Source organism: Lactuca saligna, chromosome 8 (genome assembly GCF_052625555.1).
Source record: "Lactuca saligna cultivar CGN05327 chromosome 8, ASM5262555v1, whole genome shotgun sequence".
NCBI lineage: Eukaryota > Viridiplantae > Streptophyta > Magnoliopsida > Asterales > Asteraceae > Lactuca > Lactuca saligna.
Window position 1 is genome coordinate 70,355,968 of NC_136424.1, and position 24,501 is coordinate 70,380,468.

At 37.0% G+C, this 24,501-nt stretch overlaps 2 protein-coding genes and 1 pseudogene across 2 annotated transcripts; 1 reads left to right on the plus strand and 2 right to left on the minus strand.

The window, feature by feature from the left end:
• The first annotated feature begins 12,152 nt into the window (after positions 1–12,152).
• On the plus strand, positions 12,153–17,226 carry LOC145012034 (E3 ubiquitin protein ligase DRIP2-like). Its single transcript, XM_078970798.1, has 8 exons — positions 12,153–12,345; positions 12,511–12,792; positions 13,379–13,478; positions 14,018–14,339; positions 14,428–14,831; positions 14,947–14,994; positions 16,305–16,377; positions 16,735–17,226. The coding sequence occupies exons 2-8, from the start codon at positions 12,675–12,677 to the stop codon at positions 16,996–16,998; spliced, it is 1,329 nt and encodes a 442-aa protein (XP_078826924.1). The 5' UTR covers positions 12,153–12,345; positions 12,511–12,674; the 3' UTR covers positions 16,999–17,226.
• Positions 17,227–17,436: 210 nt separating this feature from the next.
• On the minus strand, positions 17,437–18,565 carry LOC145011729 (anther-specific protein LAT52 pseudogene; annotated as a pseudogene).
• Positions 18,566–18,729: 164 nt separating this feature from the next.
• LOC145008126 (GABA transporter 1-like) lies at positions 18,730–21,981 on the minus strand. The gene is made up of 7 exons (XM_078966744.1): positions 21,627–21,981; positions 21,389–21,511; positions 21,111–21,205; positions 20,827–21,013; positions 20,604–20,734; positions 20,076–20,291; positions 18,730–19,291 (listed from the first exon to the last, which is right to left on the minus strand). The coding sequence occupies exons 1-7, from the start codon at positions 21,868–21,870 to the stop codon at positions 18,890–18,892; spliced, it is 1,398 nt and encodes a 465-aa protein (XP_078822870.1). The 5' UTR covers positions 21,871–21,981; the 3' UTR covers positions 18,730–18,889.
• Between the last annotated feature and the right edge of the window lie 2,520 nt (positions 21,982–24,501).

The window sequence follows — 24,501 nt, forward strand, 5'->3', positions numbered from 1 at the left end:
ATGAGTTGTTGTGCCAATTCCTTGGCACTCTCAAAGGTAGTGGGTTTCGAGGCCAAGACACTATCTTGAATCTGGGATGATAGGCCCCAGAGATATCGTTCCACCTTCTTCTCTTCTGGAGTGACCATTGTTGGACAGAGGAGTGCTAGGTCGTTGAAGCGGGCAGTATAAGTTTCAAGATCAGTGCCTGTCATCCTGAGGTTCCAAAGTTCTTCTTCAAGTTTTTGTATTTCGCCCCTCGGGCAGTATTCCTTCAACATTAGGGCTTTCAAATCCTCCCAGCTGATTGCGTTAGCTACTGCAGGAGTAAGTGACTTAACTCGGCCATTCCACCAAGTAAGTGCTTTTCCAGTGAAAGTGAATGCCGCATACTTGACCTTGCTCGCTTCGGGACAAGCGCAGATTTCAAAAACTGCCTCGGTCCTTTCGAACCATTGCACCAGTGTGATGACGCCCCCGCTTCCATTGAAAGGATCGGGTTTGCCATTCGTGAAGTCTTTGTAAGTGCACTCCCTCGTACGCCCCGTGCTGTCCCCATGAATGGAATTGGTAGCTCCGGATCCAGAACTGCCGAAACCATGGGTTCCCATTTGCGACATTGTTGCCGCCACGGCTGCCGTCACTGCAGCCTGGAACATTGCAGGATCAAACTGCGGAGGTGGTGGTGGAGGCGGCACTGGGTTGTTGGAAGGCCTTGGTCTTTTCCTTGGTGGCATGGTTCTGTCATAAAAAAAATGACTAGTCGGTAAGACTTCAATAGTGATAATGAGTCGAGTGTTACTGGTTTCATCCCTCTTGTATTTTATCATAACTTTATTATTCGTAATTGTTTGTGTGATCAGGTTATGATGTATAGTGCCCAACATTCAATAAATAAAATACATGCCAAATTTCATTGATAACTTTTAGTACATAACGCTTAGAGAGAAAAGTTTGACCTCATAAGGGTCTACATTACATCGTTACAAAAGGTAGTTTTTGGCATTACAAAAGCCCTTTGAATAGTGTAATCACATAGTCGCAGGGTCGACCTACATACAAGGAGTAGCACCAACGCGTACTCATAAAATCCTACTACCAAGACGGGAAAATAGCAACAAATTCTAATCACTACGACCCTTCTTTGACGGAGGCTGCGATGATGTCGATGCGCCCTGTAGTTCCGCCAATTTGCGTTCTGCTGCAACCATTCTCTCTTCGAGTGCCATGTATCTTTCCCGATACTTTCTTGTTTCTGCTTGAGCCGCGAGAAGGTCTCGAATGAGTTGGTCTCGGTGGTGGGAGTCTCGTTCCAGGTTTCTGGTGCGATCCGTAGTAGACTGTACAATGGCACTTAACTCCCGGACCTGATCTGTCGTTGTCCTACCACGATCATCCATTCTTGCCATTCGTTGTATCGTGACGGGGAGAGCCCTGTCAGCCGGTCCACCATGAGTGAGATCATAGTAACCTCGTTGGTAGCCATATGGTGACCGTTGGCGTTGTTGTCGGCTCCATCTTTCGATCGTTGTTACCCAAGGGGGTTCAGGTCCATTGTAACCAAAACGGTGCGCGGGTACCCTCGCGATGTAGGGAGGGTTGAATACTTCTGGTGGTTCCTCCGCTTCGTTCCCAACCATGACTACCTCATCACCTTCCTCTTCTTCCTCTTCTTCCTGGTCGTCTTCCTCTTCTTCCTCTTCTTCTTGGTCGTCTTCCTCTTCTTCTCCTTGTTCGTCTTCCTCCTCGGGCTCCTCCTCGGGATGCTCTTCGGGATCCTCCTCGGGTTCCTCTTCGGGATCCTCCTCGGGTTCCTCTTCGGGATCCTCCTCGGGCTCGTCTTCGATCCATCCCGCGTTTCCCTGATTGGGAAAATAGGGGTCCCCGGGTATGTGAAATCCTGCCATGTCGTCTGCACGAGAAACGGGATTAAGAAGTACGTATCGGAAGATAATAATTTGGCGCTATAGAAACGTACAAATACTCATATAGTATTTTTAAATGTTTATATTTGGTTCTTAGCGTGTTCTTTATGGAGTGTAATTAGGTTTTCAGATTTGTCGCTCATTACGACTATTCCTTAGTGTGCGTAAGTTACTTCTTGGATGGATATAGTTGATCAGGCTATATCCTTCCCAGAACTGATTACACATGCTAAGGCGTATTAATAATGTTCGACTCCTCCTCTTTCAATTTATGTTCTCCTAAGTTATGACACCATGCTAGTATAGAATGCATGCAAGTATACTTTAAAACAAGAAATTATTTGTTTTCTAAAAGTACAACTCTTTAAATCACTTTAAGAATCAGAGACTTTTAGTCCCAAATGTGTTTATAGTTTGTATATCTTATGTGGTTGACATACTTAATTCACTATAAACCGTGCTCTGATACCAATCTGTCACACCCCCAAACCAAGGATGGCGGAAACGTCCAGGGGTGGAGGACTTCATGTATAGCATCATAACCACAATTTTTAATAGTAATTTAAGCAAACACAACCAACATATATATAATTGAAAAAGTTACATCACTTGTATGAATTACATGTTTCAAAATCAATTACAATATGTTGTCAAAATGTGAAAAGTTTGACGCCTTAACGTCCCACCCTCAAAAGCACTTGATAACCTGATTAGTGTTTTCCTGTGAATACAAGTTGTTTGAAAAGTGTCAACACAAAGGTTGGTGAGTTCATAAGCTTTTATTAATAAACTTAGTAGGAGTATTTCACATGTAAATGTCGCGTTTGTTTCAGAAAAATCCGGTATTTCCCTTGAAATCCGAGAAATGTAGCCTTATAACCAAAGACTAGAGTGTATGAGAAATCATCGTTTCTTAGTAACAATGTTGTGAGTTTAAAATGTTATGGAAAGCAAAATTTCTTTTATCAACCTAAAACCTACTTCGGTTTTATGAAACCCCGTAAACTTCATGAATTGTTATCCCCCTAAGTGAGTCGCTATAATCATACTGTGACTATGTGAACCTGCCACAACGTTTCTCAGGCGTCGCGAAAATGAAATGACATTTGTCACCCGTAGACCTGCAGGTCCCACTGTAGCTAGCAGCAAGGTGTGGGGTGTCAAACCCAATATAGATCTATATACAAGTATCACGTTCTCCCTCAAGGAGATTCTGATTATAACTACCAGGAATTATATCCCGCACTCGGACGTACGGGGAGAGAGAGAGAGTCTCACAACATAGGTTAACAGGTTTACGTGAAATGTGTGTGAATATAAATCTTTCTTGTATGGATGTACCCTTTTTGGTACGAGTGCGTTGAGTGATGTATCATAAACTATACCTATTATAGTTTATCTAAAATGTATGTAATATGTATGAATCCTCTTATGGAAATGTATTAGTATTGTGAATTTATCAAACTATACTTTTTATAGTCTAATGATACGTGTTCCAAAATGAATGAGTAATATTTAATATTTAGTATGAATTTCATAGTTTCAGTTCATAATGGTAAACTAACAAGGAAACACATACAAATACTAAAACTTATGATTATACACTTTGCTCAACATAATACAAAGTGTTATGATATTTACATGCTGTTGGCAAAATTTAGCGATTCTGCCCTGTTTTGGAAAAATCATAGAAAAATCATACGAAGTCGAAATCTAGATCCGTAAACTCTGAGAGTTCACAAAATGTGTCTAGTTTGTTCATAATTTTTATCACAAATTAATATGACCTCTAACTTGGGTGAAAAAGTCCAAAATCACAGACTGGTCCGGATTGTTGTTTGAAATGATAGGCAGTTTTGTAAAAATCACCATAAATTGTAGAAAAATCGTATGGAGATGTGCAAGTAGCCATTTTAAAGCTAAAAACTTGAACTATTTGCACCTTGTACAGTTTTGAAAACAAAAATATTTAAGATTCCCAAAACAGTCCGTGAATGGAGTTGAACCTTTTCTGATGAAGGCTGTTAGAAAATTTTTGATAGGTTCTTAGTGTTTTAACTTGTATTCACCCCCTGAAAACTTGAGAAATCATGAAAATGTAGGGGTATGAACTCACCTTGAGTGATTTCAGTAGATGATTGTTGAAGAATGGAAGTGTTTAATTCAAGAACACTTGGAGATGCCTTGAAGGTTTTCGAGAATCTAACATCATAGTTAGGGAGTTTGTGTAAGCAACCAAAGATTTGAGTAGAATGAAGTGAAATAGTAATAGGGAGGATGAATTTTTACTTACTAAGTGTGGAAGAACACTTGAAATCAGCCTTGGATCTCGAAAATTTGTGTAGAAGAGTTTGAGAGAAAAAGTGGTGTTTGTTACTTAGTGGAATGAGAGAAATGAGAGAAAATGAGGAGTGTAGTTGTTTGTTCCAGCTCAAAAACGTGGGAGTGGGTGAAATTTGAGTGTAAGGGAACATTGAAGTGACCTAGGTAAGGTGGAGAGGTGTGGTTAGTCAAAGAGTGAGTGTGGGGTGGTTGCTTGTGGCTTTGGATAAGGCAAAGTCAACACTCCACCTTTAATAATTCATCCATTTGATTTTTATTATTTAAATAATGATTTTCATCAAAATATGTTTAAATTATGAATATTTAGAGTTTATTATGTTAAAATATAATTTCTGGAGAAAATCCCGCTTTAAAATCATGAAAAACGGGCTTAAAATGTCAAAAATATCAAAAATGGGCTGAAAATGACAAAAATGCGAGACCTGGCCGAGGTTCGGCCCTCTTATGCTGAACCGAGAGAGAGAGGGAGGCGGAACCGAGAGGAGAGGAGAAGGAGGGAAGAACCGAGAGCACGAAGAGACAGAGAGGAGAGAAGGGAACCGAGAGTGCGCGAGAGACAGAGAGGCGGAGTTAGCGAACAGAGAGGCTAAATAGCGAACAGAGAGTGGGGGCGGACCGAGAGGCACCGAGCGCTCTGTCGTGAACAGTAGTTTCGGTTCTTGCTTCTTGTTCTCGGTTTCGGTTCCTCCTGGGCGAGGTTCGGTCTCGGTTCTCTTAGCCGCCAGAGGCTCGGCCTCTGTTCTCTTAGCCACCAGAGGCTCGGCCTCTGTTCTCTTAGCCACCAGAGGCTCGGTCTCTGGTCCTAAGAAGCCTCTCATTCCGGTTTCGGTTCCTAAAGCCTATTTTTCTCGTTTTCGTCCCGTTTTAAGCCGTTTTTGACCCGGTTAAGGGCCGGAATGACCCGAATGATTCCAAAAAGTTACGGGAAACTTTTGAGAGAGATTTGGGAGAGATTTCTCACACTTGGAGAGATTTGGGAGAGATTTGACATTCTTGGAGAGATTTCTCATACAAAGAGATATTTGCGAGAGTTTTCACATACTTGGAGGGATTTGGGAGAGATTTGACATTCTTGGAGAGATTTCTCATACAGAGAGATATTTGAGAGAGATTTCACATACGTGGAGAGATTTGGGAGAGATTTAACATTCTTGGAGAGATTTCTCATATAGAGAGATATTCGAGAGAGTTTTCACATACTTGGAGGGATTTGGGAGAGATTTAACATTCTTGGAGAGATTTCTCATATAGAGAGATATTTGAGAGAGATTTCACCTACTTAGAGAGATTTGGGAGAGATTTGACATTCTTGGAGAGATTTCTCATACAGAGAGATATTTGAGAGAGATTTCACATACTTGGAGAGATTTAGGAGAGATTTAACATTCTTGGAGAGATTTCTCATATAGAGAGATATTCGAGAGAGTTTTCACATACTTGGAGGGATTTGGGAGAGATTTAACATTCTTGGAGAGATTTCTCATATAGAGAGATATTTGAGAGAGATTTCACCTACTTAGAGAGATTTGGGAGAGATTTGACATTCTTGGAGAGATTTCTCATACAGAGAGATATTTGAGAGAGATTTCACATACTTGGAGAGATTTAGGAGGGATTTGACATAGACAGAGATAGAGTGAAAACGATTGAGAGAGGATCCATGTGGGACAGTTGTGAGTGTCCGGCACCGCAATGCATGGTTCGTAAACCCTGTTAAGCCTTGTTTAAGGATCTTACACATTCCCGATGAGTATGCAACATGGTTTTCATCAGTTTAATTCACTGATTAGTACTAAGGCTTAGGAAAATTTTTAACACAAAACTTTTCTCTAGTGATGTTTTCCCATTAATATAGCAAGTTATACAATACGAACATAACACCAACCCTAATACACAAGGTTTAATAGAGTTGACCGGCTTGACTTGATGGCTTGACTTGACTCAAGATTGATGATTGTCACATAGATAAAAATATATATTTTTATACATAGTATAAAACTTGTATAACATGTTCAATCAATACATATTCCACATAACAGACGAGGCACACACACATAACACATATTTCATAGAGAATAAATTAGATCTATGAGATAGAAGAAAGTGAATATACATTCACACATATAACAATAAAATATACACATAACACGTATATTGTATAAAATACTTCATAGTTATGCGTTAGAAGAAATAACTACACACTCACTTGATCAGAAGATGATCAGACATCACTACGACTTGCAGAAGTAGTATTCTTCAATAGATTTGGAAGATCTTCACAAAAATCGGGCACCTTGCGGGCAGAGCTTCGGCTTGGGAATTGCACTTCTCGGGATCTTCAGGGCTTCGGGACTTGCTTCGGGACTCAGGATGATACCGGGGCTTCGGGGTACTTCTTTACACGCCAATCGATACAATATAGGTGAGAGATGAGAGAATGAGCAACCAAACTCGGTTGGCCCTTCAAATCTATTTATAGGGAAAAACTGGCCCTTGCCACGTCGTGGCGCCCTTTTCCACATCGTGGGATTGGTCGTCACTGCATGCATCATCGCATGTTGCGTCTAGGGGACTCCCGGAGGTGTCAAAAGACTGGCCACGTCGTGGTATCTGACAGTTTTGGGGTTTCGCGCCCCGAACTTCAGAAATTCATAACTTTCGCATACGAACTCTGTTTTCGAAATTCTTTATATCGACGTGAATGTGAGATTATGATCTACAACTCTCATTTAGAATCCATTGGCTAATTTTGACTTGATTTTTTAATATATTATAAGTATATTACTTATATATTATTTTTAGTAGGCTGGGAAAGGAAAACTCTGTTCGAAATTCATAACTCCTTCATCTGAACTCCGTTTTTGTCAGTCTTTTTGTCGTTGGACTACTATCGATGAGATCTTCAATTCTCATTTAGAAATTGTTGGCTAAATATCACTCGATCTCTATTTCGAGTATTCGGGTTGCATACCGCTAAGTCGAAACTTCGAAAAATCATAACTTCCTCATACGAAGTCAGATTTGGGCGTTCTTTTCATGCATGCTCTCTGTTTAATGAACTCTACGACTTTCGTTTAGATCTCTAAGACTAAATATCGCTCTAACGTAAATTTCACTTTTTACGTCATTCAATGTTGTCGGTTCTGTCACGAAACTTCGACAAGTCATAACTTATTCGTTATAACTTGGATTTAGGCATTCTTTATATATTTGGAAACTTCGTTTCAACTACTACAACATTATCCATAGATATCGGCTTTATCTAACATTTAATTTTGACGATTATTTTTATTCTTAATTAAATTAAGACACACAATTAAGCACATAACACGTAATACTCAAATAATACACTTCTATTATTTCAAAACGGGTTACAAAGGTTAACCTAGACTATTATATCAACATTAATGACAATCCCAGAAACACAGGCGTTACACATACTGGGCCTTGATGATTATATGATATTGGGTCATAGGAATACCAAGAGGTTGGACTAGAACAATTGGATGGGCCTAAAGGAAAGACCATGTAGAGGTCTTGGCCCAATTTAGAAAATTGGATCATATGTTGGGATTTGGCCCATTACTTGACTATTGGGCCTTTGGAGTGTGAGTTGGACCTTGGGCTTGGAATCCAATTATTAATTGGGTATTGTTTGATGTTGGCAGTTCGGGAATTTGTCAACCAGCAGCTGGAGTTTCATCCGCGGAACTTCAGCAGTGTCAGGTGAGTTATCATCACTATACTAAGGAGTCTAAGGCACCAAGGCCGGCCCATTGGATATGATATCCTTGCAGTTGGTATTATGTTTATTATGGGTTAGTTATGTATGCTAGTTTGATATGCTAGAGGGTAGGTCTATAGGACTACCTGTGATATTGTCTGTTTATTTGTATGTGCACTTATCTATTATATGTCGACATATTATGTGGGTTGGGTTTAGGTTGTACTGCTCCGTGCGGTAGCCAACAAACCCTAGAGTATTCCAGATATGAGCTGAAGGCTGGGTGGGGCATGGCAGACTCATACTGAGAACTCGGGAGTATTCCAAATATGAGCTGGGGGCCAGGCGGGGAATGCCAGACTCATACTAAGGACTCGGGAGCATTCCAGATACAAGCTGAGGGCCGGGTAGGGCATGCCAGACTCGTACCATGGGCTAAGGAGCATTTCGGATACGAGCTGAGGGCCGGGTAGGGCATACCAGATTCGTACTGTGGGATCGGTGGCAATCCAAATGTGAGTTGTGGGCCCGGAAGGCAAGCCAAACTCACATTGTGGGACCAGGGGTAATCCAGTCTGTAAATCTCTGGACCCAATACATGCTATTATTTGTATATGTGTTATTTGCAGTGTATCGGTATTTTGGGGGAACTCACTAAGCTTTGGGCTTACAGTTTCAGTTTTGGTTTCAGGTACCTCAAATAATCGTGGGAAGGCAAAGGCCTGATCGTATAACTCCTCACTTTTTATGACTATGTTTATGGGATACTATGATATATAATTGTTTTGAAAACAAGTTGGTAATAATTATTGGTTTCTAGATGTTTTAAAAAGTTTAACTTTGGCCTGATTTTTATGGGTGTTACATAAGACATCCCCAATAAATCAAGATCTAAAGTTTTCACTTCAAAAATGGCCTAAAAATCTTAACAAACATGCATGGTTTTAATGAAGGACAAAATACCTTAAATTTTCTAGTCCAAGAGGTCTATGGAGCATACCAAAGTGCTTAAGTGATGATGGAGTCCTTCCAACTTCAAAATCACCAACAAAAGAGACCAAAATGAACATGACAAGATCTAATGATTCAAAGAAAAAGATTGAAACTTTATACTCACAAAGGTCTAGAAAAAGGTGCAACCTCGTTAGATATACACAAGAGCCTTCCTTTAATGCACATAAGAAAACCTTTGATCTCCAAGCTTCACTTCAAACCATGGACAGATGAGATCACAAATGGAAACCAAGCTCAACAATAAGGGGATGAGATTAGGGTCTCTGAAAAATGGCTCAAGGGGTGATGGTGGCTGTGAATGACATCTTTACCCTTTATTTTTCCTTTTTCATATTGTATGATTATTTCCCTATTATGCATAGACCATTTATGTAATATCTATCCCTAAATTTTGCATCAATAATAATGGGGTAAGGTCTGTTCCCTAATTTCCTCTACTTCTTGAATCAATGTCTTAAAATTGAAAGATCTGACGACAACAACCCCTCCCCTTCTTAAACTGATTATATAAAATCAAATCATCTAGAATTGCCAAAGTATCTACAGTTTGATTTGGACTCATTGGACCAGAAATTAGCAAGAATTTGTTTGCAGACATGATCAGAACTTGGTTTAAAGATGTGTATGGGAAATCGACACCTTTCCATCCATACAATGAATTCTTTAGGCCTCAAAGGTTTAGGGAGTGTGAACTAATCCATTGTCGGTGGGCTATGTTGGCTACTCTTGGTACTCTCAAGTCGAATGCGTCACCGGTGTTACATGGCAAGATGTCAGAAGGTATGTATGTACATGTTATACATTTGATTAGTCGATAATAAAAGCATAAACTATGAAAACTAATCGATTTTTTGGTATTGTTTTTCTTTAGGTTGAAATAATCGTTAGATCATCATACCTTGGGCAATCACTCTCGTTCTCCATCACCACTTTGATCTGGATTAAAGTTTTGATCATCAGTTACATTGAGTTTCAAAGAAACGTTGAGCTTGTTCCTGAAATAAATTGTAGAATTGAAATAAATTGTTCAAAATCATATTTAATTCTAAGTGTTTTTTAGGCGAATAAAAGTTCGAACAGGCAAGTATTACTAAAGAAAAGTGTATTTATAATATGAATGATTTTGCACACTCGATGCTCCATCATCAAGGTGAGAAGAGCAAAACGTGAGATCAGTTGGAAATCCACTTCTCTCGGTATGAGATTGATGTTTCTGAGATATCCCTTTGAACACATCTCATGCATTTAGACCATTAGAAACAACTGTTTGCAACTAAAATCTCAGTCCTCCTAAATCTCTGCTTGCAAATTACACATAAAATTTGGGGGATATGCCATATGTGTTTTGTGAAGTTATTTTGAGAGATTTGGCTACATGATTGATCATAAATTTCCTATTTGCCTTTTTATTTTTTTTATTTTAGTTATTAAATGGAGATGATGATAACGAACATACATTTATAATTTCATTTTTTGAGAAGAACGGTAATAATCCGATGAGTATAATCATCAACTTCAAACAACTTAACTCTAAAAGTCGTCTAGGTGAAAACCCATCTCCGCTAATATTTGGATGGTTTCCAATGGGAAGTAGCGAGTGATGGCAAACGGTGGTGGTGGTGGTAGAGCTTAGATAGAAGTAGAGTGGAGCCATTTATAATTTAGTAATAAAAATATTAATAAAATAAAAATCTAAAAACAAAAAGATATGGAAAAATGGTAAAGAAATCATTTTATTAGGAATTTAACAGCTCTCTGTTAGATTTGATGGCTTAGGGATGATCATTGTAATATCGAGAAAACATAATTAAAAAAAAAAAAAAAAAAAAAAGCGAGTCTGTCTATTTTTTGAAGTTGGACTGTATATGTGCCTAGTTTGCTAAACTATAGGGACTATTTATGTAATTTTGTCATAAAAAAATAAAAACCTGGTGTGCAGTTTTGGCCCTTTCACTCCACCTGCGCATGTTATCACTTGGCGTACGTTATCCATTAATTTATCCTCTGCGTTCTTTGTTTATCGTTTCAAAATTAAGTACGAAAATAATGGTAGTTATCAAAAAAGAAAAAAGTAAATAGCTAAACAAATAATTAAACTACTTATACTTATAAGCTGTCATCTATATATTTAACTTATAATAATAATAATGTTTAAAATATTAAAATAAAAAATATACAATAAAATATAATTTAAAGGTTGTTTTGTAAAACTCATATATAAATAAGACCTGTAATATTGCTTGTCATTGACACTTTTCCGATGATCTATGTCTCAAGATTATGATTTCAGAATCAACTTAGTCTTCATGATGTGGAATAATCAAGAATAATATGCATGTATCAGGTCACATATTATCAATATGCCATTTAAATCAAACGATTTTTTTTATATATATAACAGCAACAACAACAGACCTGTAAATCTCATTGGAATGAAATAGAAGAGGTAGATATCAATAGTCGTTCCTTCATATGATAAAAACAGCTGCATCTCAACTCTCAAGATGACATCTAACATAAAGGCAAAAGCATGAAAAATATTTTTTTTCTCTGTATTTATAGTATTAACTGTAATTAGACATTCTATAAATCACGTATGTTTTTTTGTCTTATTAAGATATCATAACATGCACTATAATATTTTGGCATATTTTCCGGTATGAAAATACACTAAGACTTTATTCTTGATGATTGAAAATAAGATGATAAAGGTCTTTGATATTCTTTTACAATTTGAGAAGCAACCTGTGAACTGTATATAATAACTCAAAGATAGAAATGATTCTAAATATACAGTATATTTTAAATCATCCTTTTTCATATGGGTCTTCTTTGTTATTATGAAAATAAGATATATTATTAAACTGCCAATAATTTAATATAATAATATTTGTATAAAGATTTAGATTTATACTTTATATATTAAAGGAAATCTGTCGATACTAATAAAGCCAATATTTCTAGATGACATTGTAGAATAACTGGATGTGTTGTAAGATTGTAAATATGCAATTAATTATGATTTTAAAAAGCAAAATAAATTGATCGATAAAATTAAATAAAATCGAGATGTTATATCATATATGCGATTTTCCGAATAATATATTTACTTCGCATTTAAAAAGAAAAAAAAAAAAAAGACTTTAATAAACCAAAGCAGTGTTCGGTCCATGCCATTTTACAATTACGAAACCCACCCTTCTCTCTCTACTCTCTCTCTCTAAAACTCTCGATTTCGACTCCCAGACAGATGATCTAGCGACGCCTCTTGTCCAAATTCATCACCAACCCACGTCGTTTCTTCGCAAATCATTCATACCCACCTCCTCAATCTTCAAATCGTATCTTCATAGATCGAGGGTATGTTGCTCGCTTTCTCAGTTTCTCTTTCTCTCCCCCTTATATATCTATCTATATATATCTCTATACACACACGTGGCTGCGTATATCGTGTTTATGCATATATGTTAGTGCCTTGAGAGTTGATTCAATCGTTGTTGATCTCACTTCTTGTCTTCAATGCAGGCAAATTACCTACGTAAATTCAATGTGTTTCCCCAAACGGTGTTGCTAACATGCACCTCCTTTAGGAACTACGTGCGTGAGGCCGTTTGTGTTTGTGTGTGGTGTGTTTACGAAGAGGGCTGCTTGGGCTTTGTTGGTGAATTGCTTGGTGGTGTTGTGTGAAGATGTCAAATACTCAGGTGGTGAAATTACGAAGAGAATCGGTAGCGGCATGCATGACATGCCCTATCTGCAATAAGCTCTTTCGAGATGCCACTACTATCCCCGAATGCCTTCATACGTGTGAGTATTTCTCTCTCTTGTTGCTAATCCAATTCAATCATAACCTTCACTTCAAGAGTTTGAGTTCGATCTGGGTTTGTTTAACTTAGTGTTGTTGGTATGTACGAGTTCACAATTGGGATTCTTCATGGTGATCTGGTTATGATTCTCTTAATTAATACTTTGTTTATCTTTAATCTTTTATCTTTCATGTTGAATGGCAAAAAGCATGTGTTTTTCAAACTTGATTAATTGGAATGAACCGGTTACCTTTTCCATTAATCTGATATCGTGATATTTGTTGTTTGCTGTTTATAAACGTAGCTGTTGAAATTTAGCTGAAAATTTCCTACATATTTCCCAGTATTATTCTGTTTCATGGATCTTTAAAAACAGAATTGACAAAACGGGGCATAATTTTCAGTTCCCCTAATTTTCTATGTAACTATGTCAATCTTGTTTTTTCCCATAAATAGCAAAGACTTGGCCTTTCTTTAGTTGAAAACTTTTGCAACAAAACCTATCTGTTCAAATTTTCTATGTCTGTAACAATTCTAAGAAATGTGTATTTGCTAATTGTGTTTTCCCTCTCTTGAACATCATCCAGTCTGCAGGAAATGTATTCATAAGAAGCTCACAGATGATGAGCTTGAATGTTGTCCAATATGCAATATTGATCTGGGATGTGTGCCTTTAGAGAAACTGAGGTCAGTCATTCTCTCTCTAACATTATGTCATTTATCAGTGCTCTTAAATTATTAATTTTTATCCATGTTACAGAATTGAATTTGATATATCTGTTATAGTTATATGTATTTTTTTTTTTTCCTTTTTGCATAATGTGGCTATAAAGAAACATTATTATAGTTGCAAACCTTTATAATGAGAAGAAATATGAATGTTTATAATTTTTAGGGAACACTGTCACAACTTGCTGTACAACAAATCCAGAGGTTCTGTTTCTTTCATTATTAGGCTATATTTTGATGATATATTGTAGATAATATCCTTTTTGGTGTATATTATTTTCCATATATCCTATAATCAATACATTTCCAAATGCATCAGATTGTTAACTTTCCTTTTTTAGGTTAATTTGAGTACTTCATTTAATGAAAACCCATATCTGTTCATTTTCATTCATCAACATGATTTTCTTTATAAAAGAAATGTTGAGATGATACAGGCAGGATATGCTGTTTAAAACATGATTAAATAAATATATTTGATTATTGTAATTAAACAGGCCAGATCATAGTTTGCAAGATGTTAGAGGGAAAATATTTCCCTCAAAAAGAAGAAGGGTAAAGGCCCCTGAAGTTGTGCCTTCAGTTACATTACCATTAAGAAGAAAAGAAAGATCACTCTCATCACTTGTAGTCAGCACTCCTAGAGTGTCAACACAAACTACAATGACTGGCAAAAGGTCAAAAGTACCCTCAAGAAAGAAACCACGTGGGTCCTCTTTCTCTATTGAGAAATCTGTCAAGAAAGAAGAAAACTCCATGGATGATCACCAAGATAGCTCGAGTTCTCGTGAGATTTCAAACAAGTTCACACAGAACAATGTACTCATTTTCTTCATGAAAACACATTCTTTATTATTTTTTTTTTTAAAATTAAAATCTGTAATGAGAAATAACAATAATGATGCAGAATTCTTCACCATCGAGTGCCCCTTCACCTGATAAAGAAACAAAGAATGGGAAGGTTGATATGTGGAAACCTTTGAATTATTTGGTGGAAGTGGCAAATAGGAGTAAATCTTCTAAGTTTACTTCACAGGGGTCTAGTGTGAAATCAGAACCACAAAATACCCCAAAGAGTGAAGGGCAATTACGTAAACTTAAAGGAAAAGATCAACTGAAGCGATCAAAATTTCAAGATGAGAATGGGAGGTCTGATGTGGATGTTGCAGAATCTGCAAAACCCAAAAAGATAAGAAAAAAACGCAAAAATAATACAGGTAATGCCACTGTAATGGATGCTGATGCTAATAATGCTGCAATGGAGAAAAGAATAAGTCCTATTTGGTTCCATTTAGTGCCTTCTCAACAACAGTGAGTGGTTTTATACTTCTATTTCAACTCAACAACATGAATCTTGAATCTTGTTAAAAACTTATTGTTTTTTATATTCACTTGTTAAGTTTCCTTTATATATATATTTTTTCAGGGAAGGTGAACCATTGGGCCAGATAGAAGGAAGTTTTGTCAGACTAAAGTGAGTTTCTCTTTTTTGCTCATTTGGCCTGATATTAGCTATAAATATAACCGAGTTGACTCACTTTCACATAAATTACCACAATCACATTAGCATAATGAATCGTATTTGGAATTTAAATCATAATTTATTCAGGATAATGTAGCAATTTTCTACAATATATACAGATTATGGGTAGTTTTTTGCTTAAAAAGTTGTGTTCTTTTTACATATAGTCTTACTGCTTCTCACCATGTTTTTTTTATTTTTGTAGTAAAAAAATTACATTTTGACCTTTTATAAGCCCACTAAAGTGTCATCCTTTGACTTGGAAATTCATTCTATTTTCGAAATATGGACAATTATATTTTCTTTAACATTGTTTACACCATTTTCTAGCTACTGTATTTCATGTACTTTAGAGGCAATTCTTGATTTTCCTCAAAAATGAAATATATCCAAAAGAGTATAGTTTTTGGCATCTGTAAAGGCTGTCCAAAAGTTATGTCTTTTTCCCTAGTTTCAGTTTATTTATTTTTTGCATTTGTCATGATACTTTATAACTTGATTGTTACATTCATTATAAATCACTTATGTTACAAATAGGCTACTAGAAATATGTGTTTTATTTCTGTTTTCTATTGAGATATTCCCTTTGTTCAAAAAATAGTTAGAACTTAGAACCTCAGGAAACCATAACCAGCTAAATGGGTTAAGATTTCCAAACCAACCGGATCTCTTAGATAAATGGGTTGACCCGTTTACTTTTTTTTTTCCCCACCTTATCCTGTTGTTGTTGGGTAAAAATTTCTAACCCTAAACCCAACCTATTAAAAAAAAATAGGATTAAACAGGTTAAAAGTCTTGACCCAATTTGGTAAATGCATAAAATAAACAAATACCTATGCTTTAAGTTTTATCTTGCTTTTAATTATACTTTGTGCACTTGTTGTTTAAACTATTGAGGAAATTTTTTGTTGTCTTGCCTCTACAAGCAGCAAAATGGGCGGATTAGGTAATGGGTCAAATCAAGAAAATTTAGGACATGTCAAAATGAGTTGATGTGCCCCTGGACACTCTTTTTCTCTTTTCTTTTAAATTTTATAACTTATGTTAAGCTATTGTTAAAAAAATGTTCCTATTTCTTTTGATAAATCATGTGTCATTGTCTTTTTAAAAGAAAATACAAAAATTGTCCCTTTTGTAGCCTATTTGCATATCAGGGCTTCGTATTACATGGAAGATGGGATTGTGGGTCCCATGTATGTGACTTGAACCTAGTAGTTCCTCATTGGTTATATATTGAAATTTTCATTTTAAATTGGTTTCAGGGATGCAAACATACCTGTTTCAATTATCCAGAAGTTTGTTATGACCAAACTGAAACTTGGAAGTGAACATGAGGTAAGTCTCTGATGTTATTATTATTATTATATTCATATGTTTATCGAATGTAAAGGAAAATAACACACTTTCTGCTCCTTTTGCTCTTTGATGTGTGTAATATGGGCAAATGGCAAGAAATAAGCACTTTCTTTACTTTTTTACCAAGGTAGGCAATGTGTTTACCCATTATAGCAACACACTTACAATTCCTTAGTAGCAACATACTTACATCTCCCTACCCTAATAAAGTCAAATGTGCATACTACTGACTTAACCATAGTGTATTTGGAGGGCAAATTCGTGATTGTTTTCTTATATGTTGTGTGTTTCAAGAATACTCTCTCAATTGAAAAAGACCATTTTGCCCTTGAACAGGTTGAGCTCAGATGCATGGGTCAACCACTGGTGCCAACATTGCTGCTAGGTAATCTCATGGAGCTGTGGCTCCAGACACAGCCAACTTCACAGACACTTTCCGTCATAATCGGCTCATCAGCTAAGGAATACATGATGGAGATATCGTATGCTAGAAAAACTCCCGCCCTGATTCCGATTCCAATTCCGACCCCGGTTCCAATTCCAGTTCCGGCTCCAGCTCCGACTCCGACTCCGGCACCGGCACCGGCACCAGTGACTTGACCGCTATTCCCCTCCTTCGGTTTCCACATAGTGTAAGAAATGGAAGGACAAGAAGCTGAGATGTTCTAGTTTTATAGTTTATGTATCAGACAATATGACTAATTATAAAGTTTTAAGTTACTATATAGTTGTAGGTTTGTGGTTTTTTTACTACATATGTCGGTGAATTTTCAAATGTTGTCACCTTTGAACCCTCAACTTTTTATTAGTTCATAACTATTGCTAGTATTTCTGCCTTTGTTACTATTGCAAAATCGTGATTTACTGTTTTTAGTATATGGCATGATAGATGGATGACCCACAAAACACTTTTTGTTTTTATTTATTTTTTAAATTAAAGTTAGTTGATGCATTAGATATGACTAGAATAACTTAAAAATAAAAAATGTAAGCATGCCTAAATAAATATGGTCTGAAGGAGGGCCTAAACTGAGAAAATTTAAAGACTGGGGAGCAAAATAACATTAATATTCATGTTACAACATAGATTTACAATTTTACGTTGATTTTGACAACTACCACCCAATTGTGTTTAACTTAATATCTGTACTATACATAAGACTTTTTTTTTCTTCTTCTTCCAAGCATGCATGCTCTTATTAATTTCCTAGATTACAATTTACAAACAAAATACAAGAATTAGAAATAATAAAGGATCAAAATTAATAAAAGAATTTATATTCCAGTAAAACCAAGCTCATCGAGAACCTCCTTGCAACGTGGATCGGCAACTTCAGCCATGAACCCGAGTGGGTTAGCAAACCGAGCCCTGCCTTTGATTCCATGTTTGGTGGTCAAAGAAACCCTAACATGGTTCTCATCATCCATAAGGTCGGGACAGTTAATTTCTGGGCTTTCAGTGACACTGACTTCACAAATCTCCTCTGCATGGTCACCAACCGCCTTGAGTTTATACTTTCCGTTCTCATCGCTCATTCCTTCAACCCTATAAGTTTCCACATTGCTATTCTCTTTGTGACAAGCAAGGACCACTTTGACATCTCGCAACGGGAAGCTGATTTTGGTTGGGAATTGGATGCGGCATGGGTCGCAGTAGATTTTACCTTGGATGATAAACGTCTCGCCTCCGTCAGGGGTTACGCTTGCTTTTCCTTGGTTAATAAAGTCACCCCCGACACCGCCAAATCCCTCCCAGATTGATCTTTTTCCCTGGATCATGAAATCGCCAGCTGGTCCTGGTCCAGAGGCGGGTCCACCTTTCTCTTTGGTGGGCTCGCCGTTTGGACTAGGGGCAAGTTCATCTACTAATTCGTCGGCGAATCCTGGGTCTACTTCTCCTATGCTAGCTGGGGGAGGAGCACCACCGCTGATCCAACTGCAATGCCCAATTGTTGCCATCGACAAGGCAATAAATGAAAGGATTAAAAGGGTGGCATAGTTTGCCATTTTTTTTTTATTTCCTCTTTTCTAAATGTATAAAGGGGTTATTTATGGTGGTGGTGATGAAGGATGGTTATGAAGATGGTGGTGGCGATTGAAAGTTTAAAGGGGAAATTGATAAGAGATTTTATGTTGAAAGGGTGAGGTCGAGAGAAAAAACGGGGAGAAAACGGTTAGATTTCTATCTATAGAAAACCGTTAATATGTACGACAAACAACCATTAGCCCATTTGACCTCATCTTTTAATTAAATGATAATATACAAGTGGCAAATAAGACATGAAATAATAACTAAACTACAAAAAGAAAACATTATACATCCCTCTTAGATTGCATGAAAAATAAAAAGATGCCTTCATTTCCAAAAAAATTACAAAAATACCTTTGGTCCAAAGTTACAAAAACAGTCCCTGGCAAAAACTAAGATTTACAGAAATGGTCCCTGTAAGATTTACAAAGTTACAAAAACGGTCCCTGGATTAACTTTTTATTAAATATCGTGGAAGAAGCTGTAAGTGTTGATATCATCTATGATGAAGTTAACAGCACCAATGCAACCCATAACTGCAACCGCAGAGAACCATGTGGCTATAAGAATGTTGAAGACGAGAATCGGGGTTGAATTTTTTGGCAATTTTCCAGCTTTTAAATGTGCTAATACGGGAAACACAAAGTCAAGTGGGGTGAATCCAATGGCTCCACATATGGACACAAAGTCCCCAAAAAATGGCATGGCTGCAGCCACCAGTGTTATCAAAGCCATGTAAAATGAGGTGCATAACAGACGTATAAGAACATGCTTTTTCAAAGGAACTCGAGTACCACCACTTTGTTCGCTTGATGCCTTTTTCATTTTTTCTTCAAAAAAGGCGTATGTTGGCCTGCAATATATCTTACAAACGCCAAAAAACAGATCATAAAATAGATGGCATGGCCTACACGTGGCATATTACATGGCAACATGGTGGCGTCCAAGTGGACTTTGTTTGATTTTTTTTTTCTAACTAAAAGTATTTTTATTTTATCCCTTCAATAATTTCTTCAATCAAGAACCACCAAAAGAGGGATGTAAAAACACACACACAAAAAAAAAAAAACGAAGTTTAATGGCCCGTTGAGTCCAAAAAGCAACACCTACTTTAACTATTATATCAGTTTGACCATTGAAATAATTTGATGCTTAAACGGGTTCAATGTTTGCATCGATAAAACGACAGCACTTTATGTTTTTTATAGACATTGCCCAAATATCAAAACCAGATAATTGGGAAATATGTTTTTTTTTTTCAAATAGTAAAAAAAAATATACAATAGTTTAATCACTATCGAAAATACTTTAGGTGGTTTAATGGATAAAATGGTCAAAGTTATGCTTTTCTGTATTTCGCTTTTTTTTCCCTTCCAAATAGATATACCTAACAAAAAGTCGGGTACAACAATTTGACAAAGGGTCAAGACCAAAATTAGTCACTAAAATATTGAAATTGTGCTCATGGTCACGTAACTTCTTTTAAGTTTTAAATGTCAGTTAACTTCTCCCAAAGTGGTCATTATAATAGGAGAGAGTAGGTTCCACATTTTTTTCGTAATTTATTTTTTACATGTTTTTCACAATACGTTTTTACAACTTCAATTTTTAGTTTGTGTTTACAACTTCATTTTTAAAAGCAAAATACCTGGAAACATCCACATATTTGGATGACAGCAAAAAGATTTGCCATAACAGTGGTCCATTCAGGTGTTCTAAGAGAGGCAACAATAAACGGCTCAACTTCTGAACCAAACGCCCAGTATCCAAAAAACGCCAATTGCCAGTAACTCAACACAATGATTATATATGCAGCTGCTATCCCTTTATACATCGTTTTCTTCATGGGCTCTCTAACACTACTCTGCAATAACCCAACTTCAAAACTTTACAACATAATCTTTCTTTTTTATCTTTATTCTTGAGTAAATTACATTTTGGTCCATGAGTATAGTTGTAATCTTTTGAAAGGTGTAATTTACATAACATAAAAGCTAAAAGCTACTTGAAGTAGCTTTTTATTCTAAAATAAATCTTCTTCAAAGCTCGTTGCCCAACAAACTCTATATTTTTGAGACCAATATTGAAAGAAAGAACTTTCTGGGACCAAAATTGCAAAAATCAGCTATAAATAGGGACCAAAAAAGTAACTTGCTTTTTTTTTAATGCAAATTACCTGAATTTCTGGAAGCATGGCATCACCAAACGAAAATGCAATAACTCCAAGACCATTAAAGGCTTTGAACATCTTTGCTGAAGAGCTTCCAGGGAGACTATAACTTACAGTCCTTCTATCGATCTTCTTCCCTGTCACAAAAAATAATAATAATAATTTATTTTACGTGTTTGACTTTGACCCATTAGAAATTAAATATATAAATGGATTGAAATAGCATTACCATTGTAGATTGTGACACCAATAGTTGTGGCAGCGAATCCGATTGTACTAAAAGTGCAAACAGCATTTAACCATCTAAGTGAATGGATATTTGGAAGCTGAGAAAGAACAAGTTCAAAGACCCCGAAGAAGATGATAAAATGTTGAAGTGTTAAACTACCCTCTTCATGGTAGTATTTGTACACTGCCTGCACATGATGATACATGTAAATACAAAACAGAAATTTGGTACTTACGAATGTATTGTATATATCTGGAATTCAATGAATTCACTGTATCGATGACCTTAAGGCTACTTCCAGCTGCAATTTGAATGGCGATATTGTTGCCCAAAGAAGCCACCTGCTGGAAAAACGCAATAGACCAGTAACCCCAATTTCCTTGAAGATCAAAGATAGGTCAAGTAAGAAAGCTAAAGGAAATCATGTGACAAAGGAGTTCATATTAACTTCATATCAATCATTTAAATATACAAGGGATCCAAAGTACAGTTTTCATGGTAAGAGATTTTTTCTTTTCTTGAGATTGATGTACTCATGAATGGAGAAGAGAGTAGAACTGACCATAAATGCTACGAGCAAGATGTCTATAAGTGGTGTGCTTCTTCCCATCCCATTCCCATAGAGATGCAATCAGAAGACTAGAATACCATGTGGTTAAGGTTGCACCCACCAAACTAAGCACTCCTTGTGTGATTTACATGCCCAGAGCAAAACATCAAACACCTTGTGAGCATAAATCAAATCCAACTTAACTACTACCAGAATTTCTAAAACAATTTTTACAGGTCGAATTCACTACCTAGAGGCCATCCAAGAGACGAGACAGCGAAGGGAAGCGGAGCATAGGCGGCAGGAGTGGCGATGGTGGTAGCCACGTGGAACGTAGCGTGTTTCCATGAGCCTCTACCACTACCAGTAGTATCTGTATATGAGCCGTTCCTTTGAAACGAATCGTTTACCGTAACGGCTGAGACTTCCTCTGCCTCGTTACCGTCTTCGCCGGAGCAGTTCCCCGGTGTTGGCGGTAAGCAGATTGAGGCCATCTCTTGGAGTTTTTGGGTTGGTTTCGATGGGTGGTGATCAGCAGCATTTCAATGAAATTGAACAAAAGTCGTTAAGGTTGCCGTCCTTTGACTCAACTCTTTTGACTTTAATTTTCGTATGATTCCGAAATGGATGGAATTTAAAACTTTCATTTAGTTAATGACTAAAATGCTCCCGCTTAAATTTCTTAGTTAATGACTAAACTTTTCATTTAGTCCAAAAGTTTTTATTTTGTTGTCATTTTAGCTTAATTTGTTTTAAAAATATTTAAAATGATAGATTTGCCTTTGGTATTTTATTTTTTATTTATTTAAAACGTTTTTCTGATTACAAGAAAAACAAATATCTCTCTCTCTCTCTCACACACACACATACACACACAAGAGGGGCGTAATTTCTAGCCCAAAATCTATTGTTATACATCGATTTCACGCCTCGATGTTTCAATTTCCACATATGTAGAGTTGAAGTCATTAACCTAGTATCATGAGGTTTAAGATTTTCAATAAGTGCTTCAATCGTTTTCTCTGTGTTTCTCTTGCGTCGCCGGAGAACAATGACCTGAGAGCCACTGCTCCTCTGCCAGAGTCCATCATCGTCACTACTTTTCCCCCCACGTCACAACCCACCATTAATGATACCTCGATTCACCCTCCCTTCACCGTCTGAATCACCTACCCTATCCGATTTGAAGCCACCATCTTGTCGGTAAGATGAAGAATGATAAATTGTAGGTAAGATGAAGAATGTTCTTCAGGAAAATCTCACCGCTACTCCACCTATTGCCACCACTTCTTGTTGCGACGCCAACCCCCAACCAAACCATCGGTAAATCGCAGCATCCGCCATCTGCTTCATTTGTGTCGGCTCTTAGGTCTTTAACAACCTCCAGCACTTGACCAAACTATAGGTATCTGGAACGAAATTGAGGATGAGAAGGCTAAATCAGAGACCAAATTTGTAGAAATTGTCACTGTACTTGTGTGTGTCTAGGGTTTTTTTTATTGGGGATACCAGAAGGTTAGCAAAGGAAGATTCTGATGCCAAAACGACTTTAACATTACTCAAAGCAATCCTAACAATCTCGATTCTAAAATCATCGCTCTCTACAACCTTCTAAATCTCGGAATCGACAATGACTTGTAAGCACTTCCCTCTCATATTCAAACCAATCAATTTTCAGGAACCAATCGATTCTCATATGAATCAATTCATGAAAAACATTGGTCAACAGATGTTGTTCTACTTACCCTTAACGTCTTCATGTAACATCCCCAAAATCATAAGGTAAAAATTTCATTTTTAAATCAACCATAAACACCATTTAGCCTTTTTAATCATTCAAAAGTATATTATAGTAAAATAGTTATCAGAGTACGAATTCCCAAAATCACATAATGCGGAAAGTCATAGGTGGATGTAGTGTGATCACGTCGGACCTTCCCCTTTGAGCTGGAAGTACGTGAAACATAAACTGAAAACCGCAAGTACAAAGCTTAGTAAGTTCCCCAAAAATACTCCACACCGTACAAACATACAGCCAAGCATATCTGGGTGCTTGTAATCCCCTTCGGCCTATTTCAAACGGATATTGTCAAGCATATCTAGGTGCTTGCAATCCCCTTTGGTCTATTTCAACTAGATACTGTCAAGCATATATGGGTGCTTGTAATCCCCTTCGGTCTATTTCAACTGGATACCAGGTTTATTTCACCCCTACCACTACCATATAATATCATAACGAGAATCACATTGTCATCAAGCAAGTACATGCATAACTGACAGTTGTCACGAAGACAATCATCATACTATCACATAAAATAGTGGGTCGACATTGGTGCCTTCGACCTACGGATACGGTGAAGGAAACTCAGCTCAATGAAACCACTAGATAAAAGCTTGGACTGTTGATTCGGAAAATCCCCATGCTAATCAATCACATAAAATTATAATTAATAATTAGGCCATAAACCGTAACTAGGAACCTCATTCATATGTCCAACTCGGAGGGTAAAAGACCATTTTACCCTTTCCTCACTTGGCCAAATAAACATGGCCCAACCCAATGGCTCCAAAAGCCCAATATGACCCTAACTCCTAACTAAGGCCCAAAGCCTATTATGGGCCCAAATCCAAAAAGGCCCAAAGCCCAATAATATCCCTAAGACAAAAAGACCATTGGCCCAAAAAGGCCCAAAACCCTACTAGTCCACATACAGACCAAATAACAAAAGTTAACAAAATCCAATGACAACTGAGTACGCCCGATGTACTCAGACTTACGCCGAATGTACTCCCTCCGTGGCTAGTATGCGCATTGTACGAGCTAGGTACGACCATCGTACTCAGCAGTCACCCCAACTCTCCATTAAGAGCTTAAACGGTTAAGACGCTAAGCCAAATTCTCAGATCTAGTCCTAAATGATGTCTTAACATATAAAGTTGGAAACTTTACTCCTTTGTATGTCTTAATGGGACCCAACACTTGTTTTTATCCATCTATATTCATAATAGAAACACCAACTCTTACATGGTTCGTCCAAACTCATTAAGATTACATTTTTATGCACTAACAACTTCAGAAATGCTAAGATCCAACATTCTAAGCTCTTGGAGTAGTCCTTACTCAC